Below are 19,748 nucleotides of genomic sequence, written 5' to 3'. Positions count from 1 at the left end.
TCACACTAATGCGATTATGTAGTTAATTTCCTAAGTTAGTTTCCCCACCATTTCACCCATCACAGCTACTATATTAGCCCTAAAGGAGTACTCGAGTTGCACAGAAAGGAAGGTGTTCTCTGAAAAGGCCTGCAAGAGATAAAAAGCTATCACACTGCAAAGGGACAAGGAAGGGGAACTTTCAAAGCACACAGAATCCAGCCACTGTTGCTTTTCACGCAGCGGTGGGCTCTTACGGTGCCAAACAACACTGAAACCCACAACAAATCCGAGTCTTTCCTCTTGTGGGAGGGTGAAGTAGTGAGACAAAAAAGGTACACCTCTCAGTTGAAGGTGTGGTTGGATACTTCCTAAAGCATGAATGTCACCTTTGACACAAACAGGCCACCCATAAGAGGAAATGAAAAGTTCTCAGGGCAAGAGGAAATAAAACACTAGCTTCAAGTAAGACACACTGGATCAGGTAGGAGTCGCTCCGCCAGCTTATTTGTGCAAGGAAGCCTTTGCCAAGCTGTTACCCTCCAGATGTTTTTGACTACAACTCCCATCAGCCCCAGCCAGCACAAGGCTGATGGGAGTTGTAGCACAAAACATCTGGAGGGCACAAGGTTGGCGAAGGCTAGCCTAAGGTATATTAGTGGCTCCCCATTTGTGGAATGCTTTCCCCCACGAGGTCCATTATTAGGCGCCAGGCAAAAACATTCCTCTTCAACCAGGCATTTGGCTGATTAATGTGCTACAGCCTTTTAAATGTGCTTGTGGGAGCAGGGGGCTATTGTTTTGTTGCTTTTGTTTTACCTACTTATTTTTGTCTTTATCTTATATTTTTACTTTGTGAGCCGTCCTGAGATCTTTTGACGAAAGGCAGTATAATAATAATAATAATAATAATAATAATAATAATAATAATGCATTTTATTAAATACTTCTGAAGGCATCTCTGGGTGAGTTTCCTTCTTTTGCTCCATGCTAGGTTTGGATTGAGATGGGGCTAAGACACATTTTTGCTACAGAACCATCAGGACTCAATATCCAGCACAGAGGAACTCTGCATCAGATGACCTTTGAGTTCTTTCCATACTGGAAGTCCCTTGTTAGCCCAATGGAAATATAAGCACGTCAAGAAAACAGCATGGTTTTGCCACTGCTAACAAGTGCCATGTCTTACCAAGGTAGTTATCATCTTCTGGTTTCCCTGAGTAACTATGCTGCCGCACATCGATATTTGTAGCACCAGCCGGTATGCGTATCACAGTGTTATAACCTGGGGAAATAAACTAGAAAGTCAAGCTTGTCATGCATTTGTATCCTCTGCTTTTCTTTCTAAATCATCTTAGTAAAGAGCGCAGGAAACCAACGTAAAAATTTGGAGTTATGTCAATTAAATTAGTTGTTTGGTGTGATCACGAAGTAGCAAGAAACTCACATTTCCGGTAGCTTAAGGGAATTCCTGCTTATTATAAGTGTTAGGTGTTTGAGCGCATCATGCACGGTTAAGGGGTTTTCCCTCCTGGCGCTCTGCCCGAGTAAAGTTTTCTGCGACTGATTCTTACCATAGTGCACTGTGTTGAATGTCCCTGCAATGGTTTTGCACGACGAATTGTCACCGCCACACACACCGCACTTATCTCTCCTGGCTTTCGAATTGAGCACGTGATCACATCCAGCTTGCTTTAGAGAAAGAAAAGTTCAGAACTAGACTGAACAAATACGGAAAATAGGATAGCGTTTAGCAGCACTCCAAATTGAAAACATGCATCTGCCACCGAAGGCCTCCGACTGCCTCGCTCATTCTTTTCTTTTCCAACGTGCTCTGTTGAAGCTATAATTATAGCCATCTTCCAATTAGGACTTGAAAAACGAGTCTCTTCCAGGCCCGCCATGTGAAGAGCAAAACCACTCAGCGTGGCAGGGAGAAAAGGTGGGGGGAGAGCTAAGGAGCTGTGGGGGGCAGGATTACACCATGGTTAAAAGTCACACGGACGTGGGATAGGGTCATTATCAAAATGGCATTTGTGTATTTATTAAGTATTTGTAAACTGCTCTTTTCATAAAAGCATACTGAGGAGGGAGCACAGCATGCAAAGTTATAATAAAACGAGCAAAAGCATCCATTAAGACATAATTAAAATATCAATAAAACAGTAAATAGATACTGGTTGGTTAAAGGGGGAAATTCATATTGTGAAGGCCTGCCTAAACCACACAGTGAAGTAGAAATGCCTAAAAGAAGGCAGGGGTGGTTCCTGTGGAAACACCATTGGCAAGGCCTGAACCTGCCACACTATAGTCTTGGTTCCCAGTGAAGGCCAGCTAAACCTGAGAGAAGTGGGAAAGCATCAGATGTAGGGCCATCAGAAGATCTCAGTGATCAAGGTTGGGCATAAGGAGTCAGGCGGTCCTTAATGTAAAGTTGCTTTTTCCCAGGCTTTGTATTTTAACTATTGTTTTTTCCTGTTTTAAATTGTTTTGACTGTGTGGGAGGTGGGGCAGGCTGGGTAAGGAGGGGGACATGGCACAGGTAGTTAATGACTTGGCCATGTGCCAGACCTGAGGAATTGTGTTTGTCCTGTCAACCAGCCCTCGGGTCTGCAGCTGCTGTTGCTGAATGCCAGGTTGGCTCTGAGGTTGGCCACGATCTGATTGTGGATGAGGAGGCCGGTCTGGTCTGTATCGCTGAGACCTGGATGGGTGAGCAGGGTGGAGTTGGTCTCACCCAGCTGTAAGGTAAAGGTAAAGGACTCCTGGACGGTTAAGTCCAGTCAAAGGCGATTATGGGGTTGCGGCGCTCATCTCGCTTTCAGGCTGAGGAGCTAGCGTTTGTCCACAGCTTTCTGGGTCATGTGGCCAGCATGACTAAACTGCTTCTGGTGCAATGGAACACAGTGACGAAAGCCAGAGCGCACGGAAACGCCATTTACCTTCCCGTCACAGTAGTATCTATTTATCTACTTGCACTGGTGTGCTTTCGAACTGCGAGGTTGGCAGGAGCTGGGACAGAGCAACAGGAGCTCACTCCGTCGCGGGGATTCAAACCTTCTGATTGGCAAGCCCAAGAGGCTCAGTGGTTTAGACCACAGCGCCACTTGCGCCCACCTGGGAACTTGGTATAGCTTCAGAGCACACTTGAGGGTCGGGGATGGGGAGTTGCTGTGGTGGAGGAAAACTCCAGTCAAATGCAATCAAAGACTGGTGAGGGTTCATCATTGAGACTACCTAGTGGCAGTGAAGAGAGCAAAGAAGGCAGGCACTCTCAGGGAAACTGATTTTCTAGATCCATTTCAGTCAGGGGTTAGGTCCGATTTTGGCACGGAAACTACAATCCTTTACTCCTTTGTATTAATGGTAGAGGAAGCAGCAAAATCTGTTATACGATTTAGATGCCGTAGGTTCTGTGGAGTTCATATCCCACAGATCCATTTTGGGAACTGACTGGCCTGTTTCTCCCATCCAAAGTGGATTCTGTCTGGACTGTATGAAGCCTCCAGGTGCTGGCACAAAGCCAACACACAGGCATGCACCAGGGCCCCACAGCATCCATCCCTATCAGGGCTATTATGTGGGGAATGAAACCTCACTCCTCATACACTTAAAACCCCTCATTATTTTGTGATTTGGGGCTTTGGCAAGATACACCAAACGCGGTTGTTAAGGCAGCTGCGTAATACAAAACAGAACCCTAAAGGGGATATATTACCATCTAAAGCAGATAACAAGGCTCTTGGGTTTAATTTAAGATAAAGAGTATGGAATAGAGCAGCAGTGGGGAGCCTTTAGTCCTGATTAGGGCCCCCAGGCCTTCCCATTTGGCCCACAAAGCCATTTAGGCCAAGTCAGGCCCACATGCCCTATATCTGATGTCATATTTGCAGAGCACCATGCAGAAACTGGTCATAGTGAGCACAGGTGACTGACTGACTGGTGGCGCCCCCACCTGTGAAACCTGGAGAAAGGCCCTCAGGATCCAACTCATGGAATAGGAATGAGCTGGTTCCTTGAAGAGCGTTGGCCAGTTAAACCGAAGGAGGCTGTATTTACCCGACAAAGTCCTTGTACACAGATGTCATTTGTGTCTGGGCCACAAGGAGTGCCATCAATAACTCTGTCCCTGAGCTGATAATACGCCGTGTTTCCTGCCACTCTGCAGAAGAGCTTGCACCTATCTTTCATTAAAACTGCCAAGAGAAAGAAAGGAGAGAGAGGAGAAAACCAAGTTAATTTAGTGCTGGTTGTTTACTTTGTATGGTGAAAGAACACTCTTATTCACTCTCCCACAACTCTGAGCTAATGTCCCTTCCCTCACAGGCCAAAAATCAGATGCCAGCACTGCCTTGACCAAATGAGGCACTTATTCGCACAGTTGGGTTGCTCTCAGCTCAGTTGCCATGGCGGCAGCAGGTTGGTGGCGGTGATGGAGCAGCCTATGGCTGCAGGCAGGTGACTGATTCTACTGGGCCAGGTGGTAAAAGGAAACTGGACAGCGGAGGCAGGGCTCCAGTGAAGAACAGCGGGAGGAAATCATCACGAGGCGGCTCCCCACAACTTCCTCCTCAGACTGTCGTTTTGCAAGGTTGAAATCACTGTATCCTGAAAATCTCTAGAGATCTTGCCTGCATTCATTTGACAGCCCCCCACTCCCAATATTGTAACTTGCTATTTAAATAATGTAAGGGAGCTTTTGTCAGACCAAACTGGCCCCGTGAATATATTTTCTGTGGGGGCAGAGACGCCTCATGTTAAGGCTTTGCTCTTAAAAATGGTGGTGCGAATCAACCCTGGGGCTAGGAACAATACACAGAATTAAGCTGCAAGGTGTGTGTTCCTTGCATCCAGTCCACAAATGAGGGACCCATTAAACTCGAGGGCTTCATTTCCTTCATGGCAACTTCCCAGCTCCTGGACTTGGGCTTCTGATCTAATTGCTAGATTGTTTTGATATACTTACTTCCACTGTATTTTGGAACCCAGCGCACATTAGGAGGTAGACCGTTGATGTTAAAATGCTTCCCATCGAAGACTGCACATTGCTCATCGCGGAAATCTTTCTTTTGCTTTGAACATGGTTCAGTGTTGCAGGATTTAAATTTCATTCGTCGTCCCACACAGTATTTTCCACCATTTTTGGGTCTTGAAAAAAAGAGATGGGATAAGTATACAGTTACAAATTATAACATTAATTAAGAAAACCCAACCCTCTCACACAACCCATCCATTTTTTGAAGCCTTGACTAGTTCTTTGATCCTTTCACTTCTTTCCAATTTTTAAAGCCCTACCACAATCTTGGTTGCATCAGACATACTGATAGCTGTGATGGTACTTTGTCCCACGTGGTTTAAGAGACAAAGAAGAAGTGTTGTGCCCACTCACTCCTTGCTTCCTTCTCTTGTGTGCCTAATGCCATACTCCCAGGGTTTGACAGACCAGAGTTTCTTGTTACATCCAAACCAGGAAACTGTGTTTTAAGCTCTTTCTAAAATCCTGGCTAGCAAACAAAAATCAAACCAGGTTTGTAACATAGGAAGAAATTCAGGGTAACATTATCATAATCTTTCTATCGCAGCGAGCATTTCAGCTTGCCAGACAGAACAATATCCCCTCTCTTCCCCCCAGGTGCTGTTCTGTGGCTTCTCCCAACCCCACCAGAGCACAACACTTTTTCTCAGTCTAATAGACCAGTGGTTCCTAAACCTCTCCCTATGGACTGCTTGAAAATCACTGAGAGTCTTAGAGGACCACTTAGCAGCTTTTCTGCCTGTTGTAGCACTTACAATGCATTGTGCTAGGTACTGTATAATTTTAAATTGTATTTTTATTGCTTATTTTATTTCTTATATATGGTGATTTGAATCCCATATTATTCAAATTATAACCCAATAAAATGAATGCATGAAATGAAAGCAGCAAGAAAAATCCAATTAAAAATCAATATGAATATTTAATGCAATGGATGTGCCATCTCTCCCCTTCAGCCACAAATCTGCAGACCACTTAAACAAAGCTCACGGACTACTGGTGGTCTGTGGACCAGTTTAAGAACACCTGTAACAGTCCATTGGATTGAGATCATTATGCCTGAACTGGTGTCGTATGGTCAGGATTTCTCAGCACAGAAGAGGAGCTATCTGAACTGACTTCAGTTCTCCTAAATATTTTTGCTACTCGCGGCAAAAACGACCCACCAGCCTTGTATGACATGCCTACAGAAGCTAATATTTCACTGCTTGCCTAGACTGATATAGATTACCAGGCAGGCCACAATATACAGGTGGTGGGCTTCATTTAGAGTGAAGGGTCACACACTGTGCAGGCTGGCTCTCTTGTTTCTGAACAGAATTAGAGAGCGCTGCTTCGTTCTGATTATGAATCACTAACATGACCTTCCAGTATTGTTATAAGGATTGATGAGGTAAGAACTGTCAAGCACGTGGGTGTTCTCCTTGCAAAACAAGTTTGCACACTGCATTTCATATGTGACAGCACATACATACCATTCCCCAAGTGGAGATGATCTGTGCAGAATAAAATGTCACAAATAAAGCCGTGTTGAGACCAAGAGCCAAGGCACACCAGTCACTTAATATGAAAATCTGGATTGAAAACAGTACACAGTCTGCTGGACTATCTTGGTTCTCAACAAGATACTGCAGGATCCATTTAATAGCTAATTACGTGACAGGAAATATCCCCCCCCCCTTTATTGTGAAAAGCTAATAAATTAATCCAAAACTGTTTGAAAGAAAATTAGGCTGCAATCTTATGCCCGCTTTGTTAAGAGTAAGCTATGATGAACTCAGTGGGATTTACTTCTGAGTAGGCATGTACAAAGGTCGGTATAGTTAAAGCTATGGTTTTCCCAGTAGTGATGTATGGAAGTGAAAGCTGGACCATAAAGAAGGCTGATCGCCGAAGAATTGATGCTTTTGAATTATGGTGCTGGAGGAGACTCTTGAGAGTCCCATAGACTGCAAGAAGATCAAACCTATCCATTCTGAAGGAAATTAGCCCTGACAGATCGTGAAGCTGAGGCTCCAGTACTTTGGCCACCTCATGAGAAGAGAAGACTCCCTGGAAAAGACCCTGATGTTGGCAAAGATTGAGGGCACAAGGAGAAGGGGATGACAGAGGACGAGATGGTTGGACAGTGTTCTCAAAGCTACTAACGTGTTTGACCAAACTGCAGGAGGCAGTGGAAGACAGGAATGCCTGGCGTGCTCTGGTCCATGGGGTCACGAAGAGTCGGACACGACTAAACGACTAAACAACAACAACAACTAGGCATGTACAGATTTTTTTCAAACCAAAAACAAGTTTTTGTGAGGATGGAAGTTTGAAGAGAACAAGCAACCATGTATAGATTCCAATCCACACGAAACTGGATTTGAAGTCTGCTCACAATAAGTTTTCAAGGCAATACAATTTTCCTGTGCAATTTTTGATGTCAGAGGCAACACACTGCACATATGGTACTGTCACAAACTGCAGGAAGCTGGGCTTTGCTGCCAAGCTATCATTCATCAGCTTCACGGTCCCATAATGAAACTTCCTTTCAATCAGGATGTTGGGGTTAAAACACACTTACAGCTCTGAAATTGATTTTTTTTTCTTTTCCAAACTAGCCCTTTACCACCCTAACAAATTTTATGACAACTTTGAAGCCGTTAAGGCTTCGTACTAGCTTTCTCAGCAGCAAGCAGAGACAGATCTAAACCTGGCTCGATGTACTTTGAAGCGGAAGAAGCACCCGCTGGCAGAGAGGGTATGTTCCTAATTAAGTACTGTCTCCAATATTGCCATGCCTTGTTCACAATTGCCATTTCCTTTTCTTATACAATCAAATTCCATTCTGTTTTTTCAATAGATATCCGAAATGAAACCTTTTTATGCATTCAGACAGTTGGAAAGACTCTTGGGTCATCAACCCAAACTTTCTGCTCTACAGCGGGAAAATATAGGCAGCTGTAGTCAGAAGGTTTTCTAGACTCATCTTAAGCTAAGGGACCTGGCATGAGAGCAACATGAAGGGACAGGAGGTGACACAGAGTTCTGATTGTTTGTGTCAGGGAAACAGCAGGAGGGCGTGGAAGTAAGTGTGCCCACGTACAGCCCTGGCGCAACCTGTTTCTGCTCCCACTCCTATGGCCGGAACACCAGTGCTAGCAGGCATTCCCATTTTGCATACTAGGGGACCTCTGGGGGCGTTTACTGGTGGACCTCCCTCAGTCAGTAGAATGGCCTTTATGCCAGTTCCTAAGAATGTATAGCCCGGAGCAGGGTTTCCCAAACTTGGGTCTCCAGCTGTTTTTGGACTACAACTCCCATCATCCCTAGCTAGCAGGACCAGTGGTCAGGGATAATGGGGATTGTGGTCCAACAACAGCTGGAGACCCAAGTTTGGGAAACCCTAGCCTGGCGGGATCCCCAAGTAAGTACAGGATTGTTCCCTTAATTTTATTTAAAAAAAAAAATCTATAGCGAAAAACATGGAGAGCAAAAAATATTAAAAGGATGAAAGAATGCCATATAAGAAAGTCCAACACAACAGACGTCTCAGAGGTTAAAGTGAGTTTATACTTCTGCCATATTTACTCCAATTTTACTTTTACTGTTGAAATTATGACCATTGTTTTAATTACTGCTTTTTATTGTTTTGCTGTGACGCTATTCTACTTGCCAGCTTGTAAATCAGTTATGTCGAAGAGATGGGATACAAACATTTTTAGACATATACGACGTATATGATTGCGTGGCGATTCCCGCCCCCTCCCACAGATGGAGTAAATAAAGACACTGGACACCAGAATTTAGGTTAATGGCTGCTGTAAAGAAAGAAAAGGGGCGAGCCAGGGCTGCCCCGACCTTAAATGCCCCTTAGTAAGCCCGCCCCTACCGCCAGCCGATTGGCTGGCGCTGTGGGTGATGAATATTAATGAGACTGGGAATCCCTGAGTTCCGTGGGGCTGGCGCCAGCCCCGCGAGAATGTAGACGGGGGCGTGAGCCCGCAACCCCCTCCTCCTTAGGTCGGGAGTGGCTTTGCCAACATAGATTTGCAAACGGTGGTTGAGGCCAGTCTTGCTTTGCTGAAAGCATCTTCCCCATGTGGCATCCAGTAAGTACACCAATCCCATCCATTAGTGGCTTATCATAAGCCTTTTTTCTACCTTGGGGACTCAGCAGAGCATCGTGGTGAGATGGGGTCTGCTCTGCTCATTCCTTTGATTGCTATGAAAGCATAGTCTGCTTGCACAGCCACTTACATCTTCTTACAAAGAGCTGGTCCGTGTATGTGTCAGAATAAATTCTTTTTAAATAAAATAAGAGAGAACTACTGGCAGCAAAAGCTCAGGATAAGACAGTGAGTGTCTTGGGCTTTACGAGCACCATCAAGTTTAATGGGGAGGCAGCACTAAGCCAGGGAAAAGAGGCTTCACCTGGCCTCCTCCTCCCTTTCTTCTCCCAGCTCATTCTTCGTACCATTGTCCTTCGACACGGCCAACTAGGGATGAGTGAAATCTGCCAATTTCTATTTTGTTCCATTTCTCGTTTTTCCAATCTTAAGTTCAGTCCCCAATATTTCCTCACCAGTTTGCAACTCCTTTTTCTTTTTTAAAAATAAGTCTTCAAGAAGACTTACATTCTCTCCCTAAACTGCAAATTTCTCCTAATGTACACATTGTTGAGGGACGTGGGTGGCGCTGTGGGTTAAACCACAGAGCCTAGGGCTTGCCGATCAGAAGGTCGGAAATTCGAATCCCCGCGATGGGGTGAGCTCCTGTTGCTCGGTCCCAGCTCCTGCCAACCTAGCAGTTCAAAAGCATGTCAAAGTGCAAGTAGATAAATAGGTACCACTCCAGCGGGAAGGTAAATGGCGTTTCCGTGTGCTGCTTTGGTTCGCCAGAAGTGGCTTAGTCATGCTGGCCACATGACCAGGAAGCTGTACGCCGGCTCCCTCAGCCAATAAAGCGAGATGAGCGCCGCAACCCCAGAGTCGGCCACGACTGGACCTAATGGTCAGGGGTCCCTTTACCTTTACACATTGTTGTATGTGATTACGCATATTTCTTACAAAGCATCCCCAATATAACTTGTTTCCCCACTAAAATATGCATATTAATGCACACTCATTATGCATTTGCACATTTCTGCATACTTAACTTGGCTAGACAACCGCACTGGAAAATTCAGAGATGTGTGAACTTTTATAGATGACTGTGGTTTGGTTAGCATGTTGATTCAGAAAGTGAGAATTTGCTATGTTTGTCTTGTATATGTGAATGGAGTCCTATTTCTCCCTCATGCCTACTGCTACACCACACCCCCAAGCTCTTTACGAAATCTACTGATGTATGAGAATGAGAGCAGTCTATGGTTACCTTGTGAGACAAATCACTTACAAGTATTCAGAAGTACTATTTGGCCCAAAATGAATATGACCTTAAAAACAAACAGCATTTTAAAAGAAATTTGTACTCTAGATAATTCCTGAAGTGGCTTCTGATTACATACACACACACACAAAATGTCAGTAAATTTAAAAGGAGTAACACAAAAATTAAACCACAACAGCAAACTGAATTAAAAGACTTGAGAAAGTTCAAACAAGGTATTTGACTGATGCCAAAATTAGATCACACAACATGTGACCCTCTCTTGTGGAAGAACATTCAACAATTGACGCATTGCTTCTTCTCATTCTGCTTATTTGAGATCAGTCCTGATTAAAAATCTTCATCGTCAATTGTATGACTTCCACAGCTGGAAACTGAGGACTGAAATTCGCAACACAAAATAAATTTGTTTTAAAGCTAAGTGACCTAATTGGCCAGTTTCAGTTTCATAAGCTGGTCATAATGCAGCTACAAATCAGACTATGCACTTCTCCAAATTTGGTGATGTAGCTTTCGTTCCAAAAAATACGCCAAAAATGAATATTTTAAATAAAAATATGTGTATACAGATGTATGTTTTAGTAGAGAATATTGAAAAACACACAAAATGTGTATTTCAGAGTAAGAATATATATAAAATGAAGATAATTTAAATACCAAACGAGGAAGGATTATACATATAACTGAGGGCTAATAGGTTGATCCATCCATCCTTAAATGATATACTTCCTTAAATGATATCCATCCTTAAATTATATACTTCCTCACAGGTGATATCATATGGTTTACTACAGCACTAGAGATATCAGCATTTTAGCAACATTTTTTTCATTTTGGGAGGGAGGCCAACAATGGCTGCTACTCTTTCACCAGTAAGCTTGACAGTTGGTTAGCACTCCTGTACTTACTCAGGCCTGTTGCATTCTCGAACAGCATTTTTTATGCCCCCGCCACATGTTCGTGAGCATGCGCCAAAGGGACTCCATGTGCCCCATGCTCCATCCGTCATGGATATCTCTCGCTCTCTGGGAACACAGTGGCCATATTTGCAGTGCTACACTCCAGAAAGGGCAATAGAAAAAGAAAGAGTTTCACAACATTGTTTCATTGCTATGATCTGGATCCAAGCATTCTAAAATGAACCCGAGATACTACTACTACTACCACCACTACTACTACTACTAATTTCTTATTTATACCCCACCCATCTGGCTGGGTTTCCCCAGCCACTCTGGGCGGCTCCCAACAAAAGACTAAAAATACATTAAACCATCAGTCATTAAAAACTTCCCTAAACAAGGCTGCCTTCAGATGTCTTATTTCTTTGAAATCTGATGGGAAGGCGTTCCACAGGGCAGGTGCCACTACTGAGAAGGCCCTCTGCCAGGTTCCCTGTAACTACGCTTCTTGGAGTGAGGGAACCGCCAGAAGGCCCTCGGAGTTGGACCTCAGTATCCAGGTCGGATGATGGGGGTGGAGACGTTCCTTCAGATATACTGAACCGAGGCCGTTTAGGGCTTTAAAGGTCAGCACCAGCACTTTGAATTGTGCTCGGAAACGTAATGGGAGCCAATGTAGGTCTTTCAAGACCGGTGTCATGTGGTCTCGGCGGCCACTCCCAGTCACCAGTCTAGCTTTACACCTGAATGTGATGTTGTCAAACTTAGCAGGAAAAGAAATTGCACCCGTCAGAACACAATATTAGAGATCAACCTTCTCTCCTAACCCAAGTTGCGCGGGGGACATTTTCCTGTTTACTGTGAGGTGGGGAGCTGCATTTGTGTTTTTGCTGCTGCTCAAAATCTGGTTGTAACACTATGATAAACTGGTATTTTCCATCCTACTAAAATGACATTCTTCTACTCATTATTTTATTGAGGGGGTTGGTTAAACTATGGTAAGTGAGGATAAACCAAGATAAAGACATAGTTTCAGCTGCTGACTTGTTCAAAAACACATAGTTTAAACAAGCCACAGTTTTTCAACTTCAAGCATCACAAGGAACCAAAATTTGCTTAAAAGTAGAAGTGGATGCTTTCAATGTTCTCTGTCTGGTGCATGGAAGAGGAGAGGGGAGGGCACAATCTTGATGCTCATGTAGCAGGAAACTACAGTTTCCCATTGTATCTGAACCAGGGCAGTGAATTTATAATCAGTTTTTAGTTATGGATTAAGAAGCTTCCACTCCCATCAAATTCTACTGCAGATATGAATGAGGTTTGAATCTCTGAAAAATGAAGGGCAATCAATCTGCTGAGGACAGTGGAGTGACAACTCCCCAAGCCATTGAGTTCTGCTCATTTGCTGATCCAGGACAAGAAGCGCAAGCTGTTACAGCTTCTGAGGAAAGCAGCCTGGCTGATTTTCTGATCACAGGTTAGATGTCACAGTGTGTAGAAAGAAAAGATGCATCTGCAGATCAGGCATGTTGAAAGAACCTCTCAAATACTGAAGGCTAAAAAAAAAAGATGATGTCAATAACAAGGGTGGGGAGGAAGGAGAGAGTGGATTCATGTCTCTGCCCTGTCAAGCTGGATGCCCTAGGCACAATATGTTCCCCTTCTGAAAAGATCCTGCACCACTTATGTGCAACCACATCACTCCCAGCGAAGGAGAAGCTCGGAGAATTTAAGAACGGCAGCATCAGTTCCTACGCTAACCTTCTGCAAGAGCACAGAGGTTCTGCAGCTGTCAAAATAAAGATACACATGGCATCAATATAGACAGCGCTATCCCCAAAGAGGAACATCTTGCAGAACAGCTGCCATGTGCAGTGAAAATATTGAATAGCAATCGCGCTCCACGCAGAACAGACCAATTTGGCTCGAGCGCGCCTAGAACTCACACGACGCGGCATGTTTTACGCATGTTTGAGAAACTGGTATAATCCAACAATGGCAACTGCAAGTGAGTGCTACATCTAGTTGTGTGAATCAGATGAATCTGAAATAATGCTGATTTAAAAACAAAAGCAGAGACATCACCTTGCCAACAAAGGTCAGTATAGTTAAAGCTATGGTTTTCCCAGTAGTGATGTATGGAAGTGAGAGCTGGACCATAAAGAAGGCTGATCGCTGAAGAATCGATGCTTTTGAATTATGGTGCTGGAGGAGACTCTTGAGAGTCCCATGGACTGCAAGAAGATCAAACCTATCCATTCTTAAGGAAATCAGCCCTGAGTGCTCAATGGAAGGACAGCTCCTGAAGCTGAGACTCCAATACTTTGGCCACCTCATGAGAAGAGAAGACTCCCTGGAAAAGACCCTGATGTTGGGAAAGATTGAGGGCAAAAGGAGAAGGGAACGACAGAGGACAAGATGGTTGGACAGTGTTCTCGAAGCTACCAGCATGAGTTTGACCAAACTGCGGGAGACAGTGGAAGACAGGCGTGCCTGGCGTGCTCTGGTCCATGGGGTCACGAAGAGGCGGACACGACTAAACGACTAAACAACAACAGCAACAACCATGGCATGACCACGCTTGAAATATTGTGTACAGTTCCGGTTGCCTCCCCTCAAAAAGGGTATTGTAGAGTTGAGAAAGGTTTGGAAAACGGCAACCAAATATGGTCAAGGAGATGGAGCGACTCCCCAAAGGTTATAACATTTGGGGCTTTTTAGTTTAGATGGGGGTTTCCCAAACTTAGGTCTCCAGCTGCTTTTGGACTACAATTCCCATCATCATCTAATGCCTCTAAAACAGGATTAGGCAAATTCAAGGAGGAAAAGGCTAGCAATGTTCCACGGCCATGCTTTGAGGCATTATAGCTCATGTGTTTGGGGTTAGCAAGAAAGAGTCAAGGAGCTGCAACAAACCTTGCCCTGGCCACATTCTGTCCCATCAGCCCATGGCGTGTGTTGAGTCCGACATCCTTTATGTGCTCCATCAGCATTGATGCACCAGAGTCTCCTGCACTGCTTCTGCTTAAGTGAGTTCAAAAAGTCTCAGCATTACTGAACAGCCAACCCAACATACATCATAGCCCAGAGACATAGTTTAGATTATCTCCCTGGTGTTGTTACCATCGTGTGTAAACAACGAACGCAATAAAGCAGGGGAAGATGACTCGGGCTCTGGTTGCAAATGTAGAAGCTTTCTGCTCAAGTGCCTTAACCATGGATTTCAGCAGCCGGGTTAGTAGCCAACAGCTCAGTCCAAACCGAAGATCCATTGGGGCAGGAGAGTTTGGATTCAGTGGATCTTGGGTTTCCTGGCTCAGCTGGGGCTTTGCTGTGTAAGACACTCACCCTGGCTCAGCCAGGGAACTTAAAACATTAAAGCGTCAAAAAGGGAGTATTTTGGGGGCAGGAGAGAGCAAGGAGAGACTTACACCCCTTCAAAACCCCTTTCAGCTTGGTTACGTGACCTAAAACAAACCCCAATAAGAACCAATCACAACAATACAAACACAACACGTAGGCTAACAGTATAGAATATATAATAGAATAATGATATCATTCAAATTATAGGAACAAGCCAATCAAAATTCATATGTACAATATAACAGAGGACTGTCAAGCCGTGTGTTTAAAACAGATGTCGAAGGACAGTCTCACAATAGTCTTTTCAAAAGTTTCAACAGAAGACGTCTCAAAAGTAAAGTCTCTCAATAGGCTTTTAAAAGTTTCAGTGGAAGAGGTCTCAAAAGGACAGTGTCTCTGGAATGATACTACTAATAGTCTTCATCAGCTGGAAATACAATACAAGGCATACAAACCTTGGCTTATTCCTATAATTTGAATGGTATCATTATTCTGTTCCATATTCTCTACTAACTATTAGCCTACGTGTTGTTTTTGTATTGTTGTGATTGGTTATGTGACCTGGCAACCCAGCAGAACTCAAGTTTGCAAAAAGGGTGGTGTAAGACACGTTCCCCCAGATCCTTCCTGAACAGATTCTGGAATACAGTTAACATAAGCCACTGCTTACAACAACAACAACCCTTAAGCCAGCGCAATTTACACTAGACTATGCCTTGGATTTCCAAACACAGAATTGCTCTGTTAGTTTGTATTCACACAGAGCAGCTTGCAAGTCAGACTATCGAAAGCTGAGGGGCGGGGGGGGGGGGACAAATAAGAGTAAACATATAAGTAAGAGTAAACATAAAACCTGGACAACCCAGGAATATTTCTGATTGTCTAGAAATGTGGCTGCATCATGAACACAAAATGGTCCCCAAATTATTAGCATTGTTTGAAGCATTGTGTTTTTTAAGATCAGCAATATCATTTGCAGTATAGAGCCTCTGAAGTGTAGAGAGAAAATCAGGTTGGCAATCACAGTTTACAATGACACTGTCTTACATTCCAACTCTATTACTATTAAAATATGTGGATAAGCCATTTCCCCTCTGTGATTCCTAATTTGGAACAGTTATATAAAATTTTAAGTTCTTCCTGTAGCAGCATACAGAACCTGCTCTAGGTGAGAATTTAGTGATATAAACAGGGATTTCTGCGACATCAGTCCTTCCAAATCCTATCATGTTTCCTCTCCCTTCACCCGGCAAATTTAAAATTGGGCACAAGTTTTACCACATATTGTGCTTGTAGACTGAAGTTACCTAATATTGCCTGTAAGCTTAAATGTTGCTGCTCAAGCAGGCCCCATTCACACACCTACCCAGAGGCATCTCTCACATGGCTGTGTAATGAACATGAACCACCCCAATACAGGGACTGGGCAGACTGCATGGATTTCCCACATCTGATCAGCACTCTGTAAGGAAGTAGGGTGTTGACTGGGTAAGAAAGGTCCACAAGATTGACCCGACCCATTCATTGTGGCATTCAAACACATACAGTATTTGCTATTGGTTTTCTTGCTGCAATTTTATGATTTTATTGTTAGTATATTAGAATTCGAAATGTGATATCCTTGTAACGTCCCTGGAGCCATTTCGTGAAGGGTAGTCTGTAAGTATTAATACTATTACTACTACTACAAATAATAATAATAATAATAATACCACAGCCATGTGAGAGGACCTGGGAAAGTGGTTTTCCTGTGTGTGTGTGTGTGTGTGTGTGTGTGTGTGTATGTGTGTAAGACTCACATTGTAAAGCTCCAAATCCCAAATGACTGAAAGGCTGCAATCTTTTTCAACAACAAGGATTTGTCTCATTTAGGAATCTCACATACAAAACACATGCATGCATCTTATTTGAAATGTGCCTATCAGTATTTCATACTCAAAGCAAGTTTTTTTTTAATAAAAAAAGTGTTCTTACCATATAGGGGCAAACCTTAGCTCCAGGCCCAAAAATTAACTCACACTGCTTATTGACATCATATATGTATCCTGGAAGTTGTTGAGGCAACGCATACTTTCTCGGTGAAGGTTCATCAAGCAAACACTCCCCATAACCAGTGCTAGAATGAAAAGTGTGACATTTATCTCCACGGCTGCACTTGAGAAGTCAGTTAAGATCATTCTAAAAATCTCTCAATGGTTAGTGAAAAGAGTATTATTAGCACGGAATAGTAACATAGAGCATAAGGCCACTTAAGCTTACCAACCCTCAAAAAGCCCATTTATAAAAAGAGTAATCTACTAAAGGACCACAGTTGTGCCATAAAGTTGCTTCACTGCATAACCACTTGCTCACAAAGACCAACAAAAAATTAATTGTCCCATAATATTTCTGTACAGTGGTACCTCGGGTTAAGTACTTAATTCGTTCCGGAGGTCCATACTTAACCTGAAACTGTTCTTAACCTGAAGTACCACTTTAGCTAATGGGGCCTCCTGCTGCTGCTGTGCCTCCGGAGCACTATTTCTGTTCTCATCCTGAAGCAAAATTCTTAACCCGAGGTAATTTCTGGGTTAGCGGAGTCTGTAACCTGAAGCGTATGTAACCTAAAGCGAATGTAACCCGAGGTACCACTGTAACTTATAGCAGTAGAGAGAGGTTTAAGAGGTGCACAAGGCTGTCTTCTAAAGGCTGGGAGCAAAAGTTAAGTGACAGTGGAAGGTAAAAATAACATACTACTCTTCTCAGTTCCCCCCCAGCTGCCCATAATAATAATAATAATAATAATAATAATAATAATAATAATAATAATTTATTTATATGGGTTTCCCCAGCCACTCTGGGAGGCTTCCAACTGAATATTAAAAACAATACAGCATCAGACATACGCTATGAGGCCAACCCTCCCATCTAGCACTGCATCGTTCCACAATTAAAACAGAGAACCTAAAGGCAGTGTAAGCTGCCTCAAATCACCTGTCACCCTCTTACACTGATGAGAAACTCTGCCCGAGAAAGAAACTTTGATTTCTTTATTATATAAATTAATGTACAGTTGCAGAGTTTGCCTTTTAGGGTTGGAGAATATTGCTTTTAGACTGGCAGAAAGCAAACAGCTGCTCTCAAATGCATCTTAGTAATGTGCACAGTAGGGCTTGGAAAACTGGGGGGGTCGGGGGGAGGAGCTGCATACACCCCATACATTTAAAGCACATTTTCCTCCCCGCAAAGGAATTGTGGGAACTGTAGTGTGTTAAGGGAATTGTAGCTCTGTGAAGGGGTAAACTAATGCCCAGGATTCTTGGGTGTGTGTGTGCTTTAAAGTTATGTTGCGTGCGCAGCCTCACAACATAATTTTGGCCTGTTTCCCACCCGCCAAATTTTCACATATGGAATCATGTTGGAAAAGCACCCTCATGTGGCATTCTTGGAAGTGCGCTGTACACATGTGAAGAAAGAGGATCAGATGATAACCCAGTAATACAACCCAGTAGCTCATTTTCCTTTGGTGAGTTGCTGAATACAACACTCATGTGGGTTTTCGCCATCACTCACGGTGATTGTTTTTTTATTGCCCCCTTCTACAATTAAGAGTGTTTTGCATCACAAACCACTGAACCTCTTTATCACTCCTTCTAATCGCAAACTCAAGCGTTGACAGGATTATAGCCAAAATAAGGTCACTGGAAAAAAACAAGAGGGAGGGAGGTATCTGCATGCTCAAGGGAACTCCAGAGGCTGTAGAAGTGCAAGAAAGCTATAAGAAAGCCTTAAGTTGAAAAACACAAATAAGAACTAGGAAAGGCCCAATTAAGGACTGAGCATGCTCAACAGTTGTGGAATGTTGAGTATCAGATGGAAAAGAAAAATAGAAAGGGAGACAGCGATTGAATGACCTGATGGAGGAGACCAGGAACCTTGAACAGGAACACTTCCTTTAGGATTTTTGAGGATACATTACAAGGTTTTTTGCTTGCAATCACCAGATTTTTCTCTTTTGTGGCTGGTACACTTTGCTTGTACCTTTAACACCCTCTCTTTCTTTTGTTCTACTCATCATGGAGAGTAGCACTGATAGCAGTTGCTGCTGGCCATGATGTCAGATGCAGTCTACCTCTCTATACCATTTGCCAGGAATCACAAGCAGGGCAAGTTCTTGGGTCCTGTTTGTAGCCTTCTCGTGGACATCTTTCAGGCTATGGTGAGAACAGGATGCTAGATTAGTCGGGCCTTGGGCTTGATCCAGCACAGCCCTCCTCTTGTATTCTTACATTTTTGCCAAGGAAAAGTTGCGAGAATGAGGTATGAATGGACCAAGGGCTGGGACCTTTTGATTCACCAACGCATAATATGAGCAAACGAATCCACAGTGTGCATGTAATGTATATTTGCATTCCAACCCCAACCCCCCCCCCCGCTGCTCCGCCCCCTCTGCTAAGCATGCATTCATATCCAGGCAATTTCACACAAACTCCGGAATCTATGAAGTAGTCATTAAGGCTTTACTCTAGAAATTCTGTGATATATTTCCGGCTACATTTTGACCACATCCAAGGGTTGGTGTTGTAGTTCAGGGTGGGAGCCATCACATGCTGCTGGTTTTTCCCTCCGTCTTCTTTGCACTTATTGTTGTCGTCGTGAGGCATGTTAAATCTACAAGAGACAGCATACAGTGGCCAATGTGTTTAGGGTGAATTTTAAAAAGGAGGCAAAGTTAAAAACACTTGTAAACATAAGGGATTTCAGTGGAAGGGAGCTAAGCACCTCGTCAACTCCCCTACTTAGAGTCATAGAATGTTAGAATTGAAAGGTGTCATCTAGTAAAAGCATTTCATTCAGAGTGCTCTGGGTAGGAATTATGGAGCAAAGGCTTACAGAATTCCTACATAAACAGGGGTTTCTCCTAGGGCTGTGTTCAGAGATTACGGCCCATGTGAGAGGTCTCCTGCCTCATCTCCAAAACTCAATTCCCAGTTCTCCATTGGCAAGCAAGCAATAGTATTTCAGATGTTTTGGACTTTCTGCTTTGGAAATCAAAGGGTGTGACTATATGCCTAACAGAGTGCATAGGCACTCCATAGGTTTTTAAGTAGTTAAGGAAA

At 43.5% G+C, this 19,748-nt stretch overlaps 1 protein-coding gene across 5 annotated transcripts in view; it reads right to left on the bottom strand.

Annotated features, from left to right (window-relative positions):
* Positions 1 to 19,748, bottom strand: part of ADAMTS9 (ADAM metallopeptidase with thrombospondin type 1 motif 9) — a 140,967-nt gene that overhangs the window by 83,057 nt on the left and 38,162 nt on the right. For 4 of the 5 annotated variants that reach the window (XM_080995586.1, XM_080995584.1, XM_080995582.1 and 1 more), the window contains 8 exons: positions 19,153 to 19,299; positions 16,624 to 16,765; positions 14,203 to 14,310; positions 11,296 to 11,441; positions 4,946 to 5,127; positions 4,039 to 4,175; positions 1,554 to 1,671; positions 1,169 to 1,264 (listed from right to left, as the gene is read on the bottom strand). In XM_080995586.1, the coding sequence (XP_080851712.1) occupies positions 1,169 to 1,264; positions 1,554 to 1,671; positions 4,039 to 4,175; positions 4,946 to 5,127; positions 11,296 to 11,441; positions 14,203 to 14,310; positions 16,624 to 16,765; positions 19,153 to 19,299 (1,076 nt within the window). The remainder of the gene's footprint in view (positions 1 to 1,168; positions 1,265 to 1,553; positions 1,672 to 4,038; positions 4,176 to 4,945; positions 5,128 to 11,295; positions 11,442 to 14,202; positions 14,311 to 16,623; positions 16,766 to 19,152; positions 19,300 to 19,748) is intronic. The other variant, XM_080995583.1, reaches the window with a different exon arrangement.

Source organism: Podarcis pityusensis (genome assembly GCF_964106645.2).
Source record: "Podarcis pityusensis genome assembly, chromosome: 2".
Lineage (NCBI taxonomy): Eukaryota > Metazoa > Chordata > Lepidosauria > Squamata > Lacertidae > Podarcis > Podarcis pityusensis.
Note: the sequence above shows the minus strand (reverse complement) of the source record. Positions and strands in the feature narration are given on the sequence as shown.